The following is a 13,498-nucleotide window of genomic DNA, read 5'->3' as shown; positions in this document are numbered from 1 at the left end:
GCGGCCGATGAATATGCTCTTCAATGCCAAGCTGCGGTTTGACAAGACGCACAAAACCACAACAAAACGGTCAGCCGGTGCAGGTGCCGTCTCCGCCTGACAAAGCCGCCTGTCTGGGACGTGGGCCCAGGAGGAGGCTCCCAGCACGGAGTCCGGCCGCCCTGACCGCTGCATGGCCCCAGCCGCAAACGTCTGCGCTGACCTCTCCCTGCGCCGGCCCTGCCAAGCCTTCTGCCTTTTCCTTGTTTGGGGCTGGTGGCCGCGTCCCTCCAGGCCGATTGTCGCCTTTGGGGCCGAAGTCCCAGGAGGAGAGAAAGGAAGAGCCCCATTTTGGGGCCTTTCGCCCTTTCCCGAGCCTCCTCCCTGCCAGGCCTCTGGTGCCGCCTGCGCCCCCAGGCCCAGCGCCCCCAGGCCGTGCGAGGCCGCCCAGGCGCTTCCTTCCCGGCCTCCGCCTCCTGCTTCTTTCTGCCCTCCCAGGCCCGCCCAGCTGCCCTCTCGGGACGCCCCGCCTGTGCTCGGGCTGGGGCGCCGCCACTTCTCTCTGTCATATTTGTACGCAATTTTCTTAGCGCTTCCTGATTAGACCTTGTGATAAAATGCACTTTTGCTTTCGTGTGACGCGTCGCGCCCGGCAGGGCCACACTGGAGGTCCCAGGCCTCTGCTGGGGTCAGCCCCGGGGCTCACCAGGCCCCGCGGACCAGCTCAGGCACCGAGCTTCGGGAAGCCTTTGCTGGAGGGCAAGGACCGGGGACCGGGATCGAACTCGGGACCTTGTGCTTTCGAAGCAGGCGGCGGCACCGCTGAGCTAAATCCCCAGCCCAGGTCGCCCGGCAGGGCCACACTGGAGGTCCCAGGCCTCTGCTGGGGTCAGCCCCGGGGCTCACCAGGCCCCGCGGACCAGCTCAGGCACCGAGCTTCGGGAAGCCTTTGCTGGAGGGCAAGGACCGGGGACCGGGATCGAACTCGGGACCTTGTGCTTTCGAAGCAGGCGGCGGCACCGCTGAGCTAAATCCCCAGCCCAGGTCCACCCGTTTCCAGTCAACCTGGGGCCATCCCGAGGGTGGGGATCGACGGCGTAAAAACCCCTCGGCGACGTGGTGTCAGTCAGCTCGGCAGTCTGTTCTCGTGCTGTCCCCACCTGCCCTGTCCCTCTCCTCGGATGAGACGTTCGAGCAGAACCGTCTGCCACTTCGGCCGTCGCGGGCGTGCACGCCTTTCTCACAGCGCTGGTCGCTGCGTCCTCGGCGGGTTCCCGGCCCGGTTTCCTCCGGCCTCGATCCTCGGATATGGAACGCCTCCCCGCTCTCGGACACTTTCCAGGCGCCTCTCCTCATTCCGCTAGAACTGGGCCACCCCTGCCCGGCACAGCATCAGTACTCCGTTCCCGTCAGTGCCTGAGAGAGTTAGAATCAATGCCTTAGACACCCCGTCCTCCTGCGGACTAGCACAGGACCTCCACGCTGCCGTTAACCAGATGGTCCCACCCGCACGCACGCTTCTGTCCTCTGCTCCGTCCACGCTCAGTATTCTGTCCTGGATTTAAAGGATGCTTTTCACCATTCCCTCCTCACAACCCCTCTTTGCCCTGGACAGACCCTGACACCCATCAGTCTCAACAACTGACCTGGACTATCTTATCTCAGGGTTTTAGAGACAGTCCCCATTACTTCGGACATTTTCAGGCGTATATTCTTTCTTTTTGTGGTACTGGGGATCGAACTCAGGACCTTGTGCTTGTGAGGCAGGCACGGTGCCACTGAGTTAAATCTCGGCCCCCCAGCTCCTGATTTGATAAAAGAAACTACTACAGTTTTTCCCAAGTCACGGTCTTGCAGTATGTAATGGTATACTGTCACGGCCCCTCAGAAGAGCTCTCTAGCCAAGGCACCATGCTCTGCTGAATTTCCTGGCAGGGGTTATAAGGTTTCTAGATCTCAGGCACAACTTTTCAGCCTTGAGGTAAAACATTTAGGCCTCATTATATCTAAGGGAACCTGAGAGAGAATTAAACCAATTGTTTCCTTTCCATGGTCCAAGACTTTAAAACAGCTAAGGAGATTCCTAGAAATTATAGGCTTTTGTCACCTTTGGATAACAGGATATATAAGTGAGATTGTGTGACCCTATATCAGCCTATAGAGAAATCCAAAAGGCAGATATCCATATTTTAACCTGGGAACCTCATTCCCAGACACATTCCAGAAGCTCAAACAAGCACTCTGAAGTGCCCCAATTCTGAGCCTTCTTACAGGACGCCATTTCAGTTTATACGTTAATAACAGTGAGACATTGCTTTGTGAATGTTTATACAATATTGGGGAGCTGCTCAATAGCCTGTAGGGTATTTAAGTAATAAATAAGTATAGATTCAGAATAATTTATTTTTCAAAAGGTAAGCCCTAAACAATACAATAAGAACGCTTTCATTCTTACTCTCTTTCAAGAGGAGAAAGAGCACCCACTCAGACTCTTTGGTTATTGCTTTAATTTTCTGCTTGGCGGTGCAGTTGGAGTCAATCACAGCTTTCGTCTCTAGAGACATGTTCTGCTTTCTTGTGCCATACTTAAAGACACTCTTCTGTCCCTTCACTGCCCTGCCCCCGAGAAATAACAGTTCTCAACAGTATTTGCATCAAGGCATTTCCCTCCTCTGTGGCTGCTGGATGTCAAGACAAAGTTTCCAGAACGGTGAGTTTCCCCTCCCTGGAACCCTTCCAGAGTAAAGCTGACCTTCACTTATCTCTGGGCCATATTAAAACAAAACAAAACAAAGCAAAAAACAAACTGGTCTAGCTTTAATCCTAAAACTCTCAAAGAATAAATATACAAGTTTTGTTCCAAATTTATCTTTCAGTCATCAGGCAGAATTGGAGATTAACTCCTCTTACTTCCTTCAAGAATGATGTAGGAAGCCGGGCGTGGTGGCGCATGCCTCTAATCCCAGCACTCAGGAGGCTGAGGCAGGAGGATCGCTGTGAAGTTCAAGACCAGCCTGGGCTACATAGTGAGTTCCAGGTCAGTCTCAACTACACAGTGAGACTCTTGTCTCAAAAAAAATAAAAAAATAAAAAAATAAAAAGAATGATGCAGGGACTGCCTCTCCTCTCTCATCAGGATTTTCCAGAACATCTTGCTAGGCGAGGCACTATTCCCAAAGATATGTTAACTGAGGCACTAAAAAAGGAAAGTCTGTAGCTAAGTAGGGTGACAGGGTCACAAGGAAGGGGGTTCAGGTGCATGGCAAGAGCAGCTAACCTGCTCTGGCCACTTTCTTGCACCTCTAGTCTGCCGCCTCCGCTGACACTGGACAGAGTGAACTCTAAGGGACGCCTTAACTTGGGCACAGAACAAGAGGGATAGACAGGGACACCTTCTTTCCCTTTGTTTCTTTTAAAGTTAACTTGTGCTTTGAAAATACCTGGGTGAGTAGGAACAGGAGTATCCTGGGGAAGATAAGGCTGATGAGCCAGTGAAAGGTGGCTAGTCCTGCAGATGATCTTCCGGCTTCCTCCAGAGGGCAGCCACCTGCACTGGAGTGAGTCTGCGGGGATGCGTTGGGGATCTGCAAATCAAGTAGAGACTCACCGGGGTGCCAGTCTGTTTCTCTCCTTTCAGTCAGGAGACTTCATATCTAAACCTCTCACTCACTTTACAATGTCTTTACAATGTTCCAGCCTCACATACTGAGAAAGAGCAATTTAGTATTTTTCTGCTCCTGTGTCTGACCTGCCTACCCCAGAGTCAAAATGAGTAGAGGCCTTCTTCCCTCACTGTTTGGAATTCATTCTTAGCTCCAAAGTGTCACCTAGTGTCCTCTGACACCCAAACCCAGCCTGAGTGCACCCCCTGGAGATAGGTGAAATTAGAATCAATGGTCTGTCCCTTTAGAGGGAACAGTTACATGCAGCTATGAAACAACTGTGCTACAAAAGCAACAATGAGATGCCTGTTTAGCTGGATATTCGTCAGATAAACTATCAGCTTAGGGCCCATCTTGAAACTGTCTTTGCTTTCACAGGTGTAAAAAGTTTGTATTCCTTTCAATTCTTATTAAAAGAGATCTCTGTTAATTGACCTACAAAAGTTCTGACTAGTCTTATTCATAGTCACAGACCTAAAAATTAAAAAGGGTTATTATAATTCAACTTGGCCAAATACATCTGAGTGCACTCTGGCTTATAAACAAGTTGTCTTATCTGTGGGTGTTTGCCTGTTTGATTTGTTACAACACGTATATATTTTGTTTGAGCTCAATTTTTGTTCTTTTTGCCTTTTTGGATTTTTAAAAAGATATTTGCCTGTAATTTAAGTTGGCTTATAGATAAATGTCATTAAAGACATGATAGTACATGTTGTTGTCTGTGTATAATAACTCAGGAATCTCTCACTGTTCAAAAAGAATGTGTTAATTATTATGACCTGGCTCTCATAGGTCATCTAAACATTTAAGATAATTACAGAGCCTTGAGCTTAGAAAAACTACTAGACAGGACTTCCCTTGGTAAATAAAAGAGTGGCTGCCTGGAAAAATTTATTCCAGACTTTGTTGACAAAGGGAACTCCAATAATTTCCATAGCCTTATGGGAAATACATTGCTAGACATATTATTGTGATATGTATACACTGGTCATGGTCAAATGGCTAAGCTTTCTGTGGGAAAACAGTAAGGTTTTATTAAAAATGCTCTTGGTACAAAACTAAATTAAGGAACAAAGGGTTTCATAGAACTGTAATACTCATTATTTCATGGTATGCCAAATAAATTCATGTCTTCCTGGTGTACAAATCTTCTAAAATAGTTTATGGTAATAATCTTTTTTACTCTGGCATCTGTCTGCCTTTTTCTTGAACTCTAGCTACTTGTGATAAGAGGTATATGTCAAGCAGTCATGGGATTAAGCAGTCAAATAGTTTTCTTAAAAACTTATGTGATGTGTGTGTTATATGTGTCACCACACTTAGGGAATGCTTAGATGTCCAACAGTTCAAACAATGTCACACACTAAAATTAGACGCTAGACGTTATGAACTTCTAAGGTACATTTATAGGCCAATATGCATGTTTTCTTTAGATGGCATTCTAAAAAAGAATAACAAATTAAATGAGTTTTATTTATGTCATGTAATATCTTGTGATCAGATGGAGGTGACACACACGTGTAAATACCAAATAATTTCTCTGGTGTGAGAAACTGAAAGTATAAATAGGATCAAAATGTGTAATAGATAATTTGAAATAGGAATAAAAGGGCAAAGGGGAAGGGGAAATTGGAGGGTATGGAATTAATGTGTGAAAATGAAAAAATGGAAACAAAGTCTTTGTAAATAGGGAGGGGCGGAGGGGTTGAAGGGAGGGCAGGGAATGGGGAAAAATATAAGAACCAAAGAGGTTATGAAAAGGTACAAATTCCCAATGGTGAATGTCATTATATTGTATACCCAAAATGTACCAATAAAATAAACACAACAAATGACGAAGGGTTAGTTTCCTTTGCTCAATAGAAATTGAAAGAAAAGACTATTTCATACTAAGATGGACATATAAGTGTTACAGAGATACCGTCACCATGACTGTCAGGCTAAAACACTATGTGTGGCTCTTAAGTTCCTCTATATAATGCATAACGGTTGTCTGTTAACATTCTGCAGGGATTCAACTATTAAAACAACCACGGTTGGTAAGAAATAACAGCCCTCTAAGTGTGCTTTTTTTTTTTGGTGCCAGGAATCGAACTTGGGTCCTTGAGCCTGCAAGGCAGACAGAAGAACCACTGAACTAAATCCCCAGCTCTAAGTGTGGTTTATATCTCAAAAGTGCTTAATGTCCAGACAAAATTCTAATAGTTAAGCTCACTGCTCCTACTGAAATACTGATGTCACTCAACTTCTCTTCTGGGTGCTCAACAGCCAAACTTACTCTTTTTTCCACTAGAGAAACAGACTTAATGTAAGATATACAAATATGGAGTCTACCAAAAAATGTGTTCATGCTTCAGGGAACGAAAAACTTGTATAAATGTTTTAATACTAAATGCATTAAAATATCATGAGATTAATACAAGTTTCCTTTGGCTTCTACAATTACAAGACGTGCTCAAAGTGGTGGCCATTGGCTTCCAGACATTTATTTTTATTTTTAAAATTATTTATATATATATTTATTTATTTGGGGGGTAGGGGGATTGAACTCGGATCCTTGTACTTGCGAGGCAGGAGGCAGAACCACTGAGTGAAATCCCCAGCCCCTCCAGACATTTATTAATATGGCAAACTGCTGCTTGGGTAACCTTGGTCATGGAGATTGCTGCACATGCATTTTCGATTTCTTCTCTAAAGGCCAGCAGTGTAGGGCATTTTCTACTTTATACAACATCCTCTAGGGTCCACCATATGAGAGCAACACCATCTGCTAAAAAAATAATAATACGGGCTGGGGATTTAGCTCAGTGGTTTTGCCGCCTGCCTTGCACATGCAAGGGCCGGAGTTCGATCCCCAGTACAAAAAAAAACAAAAACAAAACCCAAAAATGATTTTTCTTTTCCTGAAGTGTGTATACATTTTTCTTGCAGACTCTGTGTATAAGGATTTACAAGGCAGGCTTACAACAGCTGCCTGCAGTCAGCTGTGGAAGAGCACAGAAGGGCTTTCTGCACACTGGAGATCTGGAGGATCCAGTCAAAGGCTGAAGGCCTGGAGCTCACTGTGAGTCCGTATCAGGTGGCCAAAGGGTCTGCAGTGGAAGGCTAAAGAGTTTGTGCTGGAAGTCAGGAGATGATGTCCAAGGTGAAGGTGAAGACTGGAGCGCTTCCAAAAAAACAGAAGCGAGCCTTCCTTCCATGACTCCCTTTTATCCCACTCAAGCCTATTGGTTGGTGCCACTCACACCCAAGGCAGGTTTCCTGTCCTCAGAACATCCTTTCAGCCCCATCCAGAACTATCCTGATACAATTTTGTTGGACATTCCTTTTTGGTTTTTTTTTTGGTACCAGGGACCACGGAGCTAAATCCCCTTCCCTGATTGGGCATTTGTTACTCTAATTGACACAATCAGTTAACTATCACAGAAAAGTTTAATTTTACTCATGGCTTCAGGGATTCAGTCCATGGTCAACTGGCTTCAAGGCAGAAATACTAGTGCAGAAGGGCATGGCAGAGCAAAGATGTGTAGTTCACAGCAGCCTGGAAGCAGAGGAGGGAACACAACTTGTTTGCTACACCCAGAAACCTGCAGCTCATGTGCCCCTGAAGGTGCCACCAGCAGTCTAGCAGGTGGCGGATAACCACCGATGGGCTTTGCCTCAGGTAGAGATCTGTCTCTGCCGGCTTGTCAGGAAAGCAGCTGGCAGGGAGAATGGGTGGCACGGACAGAGTGGGGTCTGTCATTTTTCCAAATGGCTGCTGAGTTTCAGTCCAGGTTTCTCAGTCCTGTTGCTCCAGGCACCTGGTAACATGAGATCTCAACAACTAAAGTTTGGAGACCAAAACTGGAAAGGTAACTGGGCTAAGAGGACGACCAATATTTTGGCCCTGGTCCTTCAAGGTCAAAGAATTGAGGATGTGAAGAAACATTTTTTACAGTATTCTATATCTTTGGCAAGTCACCCAACCTCCTGAGCTGGGAGACTACTGGACACCAGTGGACAAATGCACCGTGTACCAAAGGAGCGTCCCAAGGGGGAAACGCCTCCCACGCTTTCACTGAAAGCAACGTGGTCAAGCAAGGCCGTGACCCATCCTGACAGCTGGCCTGACAGAGGAGTTCGGAGGGTCTGTGCGTGGTTCCAAAATGCCTGAGACTTAACTAACCCTGACAGACAGCAAGAGGTTGATTTTGATCAACACAGGTCTCACTTTAACTTGGACTTAAAACACTCAACAGAAAATAAACAAAAGAGGTATAAAATAATGCCACTGTCATAAAGCTAGACATAAAAAGGGGCTCCAATAACTGACCCCTTCTGGCAGTTTCCAGCTACACTGACCACAGTTATAGATCATTAGGAAAAAACTAAAGTAAAATATGTAAGAGTGCAACTGAGTTTTAAAAATTTTTAGCTGAAACTGTTCTTCAAATTGTCTCTACCTTATTATAGCTAAAACTAGAGAGACTTACGACAAAGTATCAGACTAAGAGCCAGCAGGTTATAATCACTCCCTGTTTCAGTGTCTAAGTGTGACTCTCTCCCCAACTTGTCCTTCCAGTCTAGCGCTCACGCTTAGATTACACGTGCTCTCATTTCTTGAAGACTTTTTTATTCTTGCCCAGAGGCTGTCAAACGCCAAGCAGTCATACAAATGGAACCAATGACAAATGTGCTAGACTTCTTTTGCCGGGATCTACCTGATAGACCTCGTAAACAGTTCATAGCTGTTAAACTACAATATGACTTCTATGTCAGATTCTGAAGTCCCTTGGACCTTCTCTTTATCCTCTTTGTGGGAGGCTGTTACTGGTTCCTCCCAGTAGAAAACTTGTTGGCTGTGTTCATAGCAATCCTGCTGACCTTATTATTTGGTCCATGTATTCTTAACGGTTTCTTTGGCTTTGTCTCCTCCAGACTCCAAGATATGCACCTACCCAAGATGGAAATGCCTGGCACCTGTCTAGGGCCTTTAGTCAGACGTCTGTGTATAACTCTGACTGGAGATTGCAACTATGACCCTCTTCAGCTGGAAGTAGCCAGAATGGTCTTTATCCCTATTTCCCTCACAGCAGTCAAGGGTACTTCGGAGTGGGGAAAACTGTAGATAAGTAAGCTGAGTAGGTATGTTGTAGGCAGTAGGCATCTTGTAGGCAGTAGGCAGGGCCAGCCTGTGAGAAGCCAACATGGAGGACAATGAAGACATATTCACCAACAGCATTGTGAAAGAAGCACCTGAGTAATTCCCCTAAGGATAAATAGCAGTAATTAATATTCTAAATAGGTATCAATTACCCAGATGGGGAAGATCTTACCTACCTCTTCCAGGAAAGACCCCTGACCAAAAATCCTTGTATGTTTGCTACATGACTTACTTCCCCATTGGATCCCCATCTAATCAATATTACCTAAGCAACTGTACTTGTAATATTATTGATCACAGTTTTGCCCACCTTGTGATTTCTCACTGGATTAATATTACCTGAGCAACTGTACTTTTAATCTTACTAGTTGACCATAGTTTTGTCCCACCTTGAACCCATCTTACCTCGTGTCTTTGTCCTATAAAACACCTCTGAGAGGGCTGGGAATTTAGCTCAGTGGCACCATGCCTGCCTTGCAAATGCAAGGTCCTGAGTTTGATCCCTAGTATGGGGTGCGTAGGGGAAATGAGGATGAAACACCTCTGAGAAGCAGGGTCAGTAGGCAACCCACTCTTCAGTCGTCCTTCTTAGACAGACACTACTGTTTTCTCACTAAATTCTTCCTACTCTTAACCTCTGTTGCTCCTAGAATTCATTCTTCAATTTTAGAGAACATGCACTGGAGCTCTGGATATCTAGCAGGGTGGGGAGTTACACATATTCTGCCGATATCACCCACCGAAGGTGACCAATGTCTGGTTAGAGTATCAGTCACCGCCATCCGTCCCCATGGGAAGTATGTGGGTGGAATAGTTTCTCCTTGTTTCAGTGCTGACCTTTAGTACGTGGGCCTCAACTGTCTTCTGTAACGACTCCCTCCAGGCCTGACGAACTGCCTGTAATATATCTAGTTAACTTAGCTGCCTACAATGTTCCACCTTCTGAAGCAGTATTCCTAACTGGGACTGGGAGGAGCAGGTGTAGTTTCTCTCTAACTGCTTTGAGCCGAGAAGGGTCAGTGTGGGTGAGACTGCAGCCAGGGCCCCTCTCCAGAGAATTATCTAAGGGGCCTCTGATAGAAGTCCGGTTGTCATTTAGCAGTTCGGCACTCCCTTTACAAGTTCCAGCTAACGGATTCTAATGAAAGGAGTCTAGCATATTCGTCACTAGTTCCATCTACATGATCACTGGAGTCTGGCAGCCTAAATAATAAAAAATCACAAACAAATTCCAATCAGTCACCCTAAGTAATGACTGTCTACTCACTTCCCTCATCGCTGGACCAAAACAGCTGACGCCTGCAACTGAGAGGAGAAAACTATTTTGGTTTACATTTTAGGGATTTGAGTCCTCCATGGCTGGGCAGCACGGTGGAGAGGCCTGGGGCGCGGGAAGTCGCTTACCTCACAGCGGATAGGAAGGAGAGGGACAGAGTGCAGGGAGCCGTTTTAGCTCGTAGTGCACAGAGGACTGAATATACTGCTCCAAGGAGGGCAGCACGGCAAGGGGGCACGACAGAGAACGAACGGTTCACGGCACGGCAGAAAGAAGGGGCCCTCCTTCATCTTTGTCTTTTTATTCAATCTCCCACCTGCACACAGGATGGGCCTTTCCCCTTCATTAAATCCATCACCCACACCGAGAACTACACTGAAACAATCACTGGACGACGAATCCAATACCGCAACCCACGATCCAGCACCACACACCCCTGATTCAGTCACCCCCAAAAGCCCCACCTATGAGCACATGAGGCTTTTGGTGGGGGGCGGGGCACCTAGATCTAAACCACAGCACAGTCCTTGGTCAGCTGGCTCCAGGACAGAGATGGCATGTTGGAGGGTTTGGGGAGGAAGCTGCCCCCGTTACAGCAGCCAGCAAGTGCCAAGTAAGGCAGGGACGGGGCGGGAGAGACGCCCTGAAAGTCACTTCTGCAGTGAAGCCCCTTCAGACCGGGCTCCACTTCTTACCACACATTCACCTCTGAACTCAGCAGTGGACGCGTCCAGTGATGAGCACGCATCCCACGATCCAGTCACTTCCTAAAAGTCCCACCTCTGAATACAACGCTTCTGGGGAACATTTTGTATCCAAACCCTAACACTCTGAACAACCCCTCACAGAGTCAAAATATCCAAATCCAGAGACTCCTCCTCACCCAGGAGTGCACCCTCACCCCCTCTCCCACTGCAGGCCCCTGGAATCTTACCCTTTAAGATATGTGAGATGAGTCAGAGCTGCAGCTACTGTCACTGTCTGTAACAGAACAAACACAGGACCCGGTCAAAGCTCACAGGAGACACGGCTGGAGGAGGCATTACGAGGCAGGTGAGCTCCTCTGTGGGCTCTTGTCAGCTATATCAAAGGGTTTCAGCGGTCAAACTTCTTCATACTTACAGATAGCCTGAGTGTAGCTCCCTTTCTTTATACCTGTGAGAAGAAAACATGCTGAGAAAGGCCAGGGAGAAGGAATAACTATTCCTGAGAGCCTAGAGGGTTTCTTTAGTCCTGGACCAGGGGAAGTTTCCAGCAGGGGGGCCGCAGACCCGGGGAAGGACAGGAGGCCCGAGGAAGGACATGTTCCCCCGACCGCCCTCCTGGAGCTCTGTCCTCAGCAGGGACCTTCCCCTCTGACCCCTGACTGCTGGACTCGGGGCCCCATCACCACGCCCATCCGGTGACAAATCCGTCCTTCCTGTTCCCTGTGCTTTAGAACAGAGCAAGGGTCCTGGCCCGGCCCGGTCAGCACCTGTGAGTGGGTGCTGTTCACCACCCCGAGGTGGGCCCACTTCCCCCGGGTCTGAACAGAGCACGCAGACCCCACCCTCCTTACCGGCCCTCTTTCTCCTCCACATCACAACAGCCACCGCAGCTACAATGACCAGGACGCCGAGGAGGGCGGCAATGACCACGACGACTTCAACTCCTCTGGAGATGGTGGGAGGAAGAGGCCGCTCTGGAAGGGACGGGAGAGGAATGGGCTCCATGGCCGGGTCTCAGCCCTGAGCCCCCGGGACCCACAGGAAGTCTCCAGCTTTCCCTGACAGCAGGCCCTGTGCTCCCGTCCCCCTTACCCCACATCAGGGTGCGGGGCTCGGGCAGCCCCTCATGCTGCACACGGCACATGTAATGCTGCTCCTCTCCCGAAGGCACCGCCACAGCCGCCCACTTCTGGAAGGTTCCATCCCCTGCAGGCCTGGTCTCCACCAGCTCTGTGTCCTGGGTCAGGTCCTGCCCACCCCGCTGCCAGGTCAGGGAGATCTCGGCCGGGTAGAAGCCCAGGGCCCAGCACCTCAGGGTGACCTCTTCCTTGGAGACGGGGTGGCGGGTCACGTGAGTCTCTGGGGGCTCTGAGGGGAAGACAGGGAACATTCACAACCTCCCCTTACTTCCCTCGGGCCACAAAAACAGTGCTTCATGGTCATCCTGAGAATGGACAGGACAGCTGAGGTGGGGAACAGTGCACAAAACCCAGACACCAGCCTGCACTCGGACATCGGGAGTATCAGTTCCTGGGAAGTCCAGGATCAGTGAGACGGCCCAGGTCAGAGGCTCCAGGTCTCTGAGGGTGGGGAGTGGGGCGCCTGGGATTCAGGTGTTGATCTGGGTGCTGAGTGAATGAGGAATGTTGGAGGCAGGCCTCCAAGGACAGTGAGTTTAGAGCAGAGAACAAGTTACTGAGAGTGAAATTCTTTCTCTGTGCTTTGCAAAGCCTGTGTCAGTGTCAGAGAATAACGGTTTCTCTCTCATCCTGGAGATCCTTAAAACAGGCAGCCCTTTGAGTCCACTCCTCCGCAAAAGATCTGGAAACCCAAGGACTCCTGCCTCTTGCTCCCTGGGCTATAAGTTCTGATCCCCATCCTGTTTTCTGCCGTTGTTTTGTTTTTGGGTAGTGACAGGGATGGAACCCATGGCCTTGTGCACATGCTGCCGAATGCTCTACCACTAAGCCACACAGCCAGTCCTTCCTGCTCTTGCAGGGCCTCCAAAACTGGCCATGGGCCGGGAATGGCCAGGGTCTCTCAGGAACCAGGCCAACAGCAGGACGGAAGATTCATCTGCAGCCACAGCCGCTTCCCCGGCACTGGGCTGCGCTCCGCCTGCTGTCACAGAGCAGCAGTCTCAGATTCAGGACCCTTTCCAGACCCACGCCTGAGACCGGCCCAGGCTGCGCTCCTTAGGGGAATCTGATCCTGGGACCAAACCCTCTGAGCTCCAGCCAAGGAAAAACTGTCTTCCGCGAAACCGGTCTCGAGTGCTAAAAAGGTCAGTACTGCTACTCTGCTTCTTCAGTAGATGAGGTACCCCAGCCCAGGGCTGGCGGAACTGCTCTGTGGCCTGGGTACCTGAGCGCTGCAGCGTCTCCTTCCCCGCCTCCAGGTATCTGCCGAGCCACTCCATGCACTCCCCCTCCACGTAGGCCCTCTGCTCCTCCGTCTCTCCTGCTGCCTCGGATTTGGTCCTGGAGATCTGAGCAGCCGTGTCCATTGCGGTCCAGGAGTTCAGGTCCTCGTTCAGGTACAAGTAATCCTCACCGTCGTAGGCGAACTGAGCATACCCGCGGAGGAGGTGGCCGTTCGACCCCATTTCGCAGCCGGAAGTCCATTGGAGCGTGTGAGAGCCTGGCCACACCCCCGCAGTCAGCCCCGCCCACCAAGTCCCAACTCGGGGGTCAACTATCACCGCCCAGAGCCGCCGTTGGCCACGCCC

At 49.0% G+C, this 13,498-nt stretch overlaps 1 protein-coding gene across 12 annotated transcripts in view; it reads right to left on the bottom strand.

The window, feature by feature from the left end:
• The window catches only part of LOC104875717 (saoe class I histocompatibility antigen, A alpha chain), a 31,694-nt gene that overhangs the window by 17,245 nt on the left and 951 nt on the right, over positions 1-13,498 (bottom strand). For 4 of the 12 annotated variants that reach the window (XR_784149.3, XR_004518209.1, XM_033766349.1 and 1 more), the window contains exons 3-7: positions 13,135-13,410; positions 11,863-12,138; positions 11,622-11,744; positions 11,186-11,218; positions 10,998-11,044 (exon numbers count right to left, since the gene is read on the bottom strand). Coding sequence is in view for 9 of the 12 variants with exons in the window: in XM_033766349.1 (XP_033622240.1) it covers positions 11,001-11,044; positions 11,186-11,218; positions 11,622-11,744; positions 11,863-12,138; positions 13,135-13,410 (752 nt within the window). In the remaining 3 variants the exon portion in view is untranslated. The other 8 variants (XR_784148.3, XM_010643418.3, XM_010643419.3 and 5 more) reach the window with 8 other exon arrangements.

This window comes from Fukomys damarensis, unplaced genomic scaffold, assembly GCF_012274545.1.
Source record: "Fukomys damarensis isolate Sample0158 unplaced genomic scaffold, DMR_v1.0_HiC HiC_scaffold_20, whole genome shotgun sequence".
Classification (NCBI taxonomy): Eukaryota; Metazoa; Chordata; class Mammalia; order Rodentia; family Bathyergidae; genus Fukomys; species Fukomys damarensis.
This window is presented reverse-complemented; position numbering and strand designations above follow the sequence as displayed.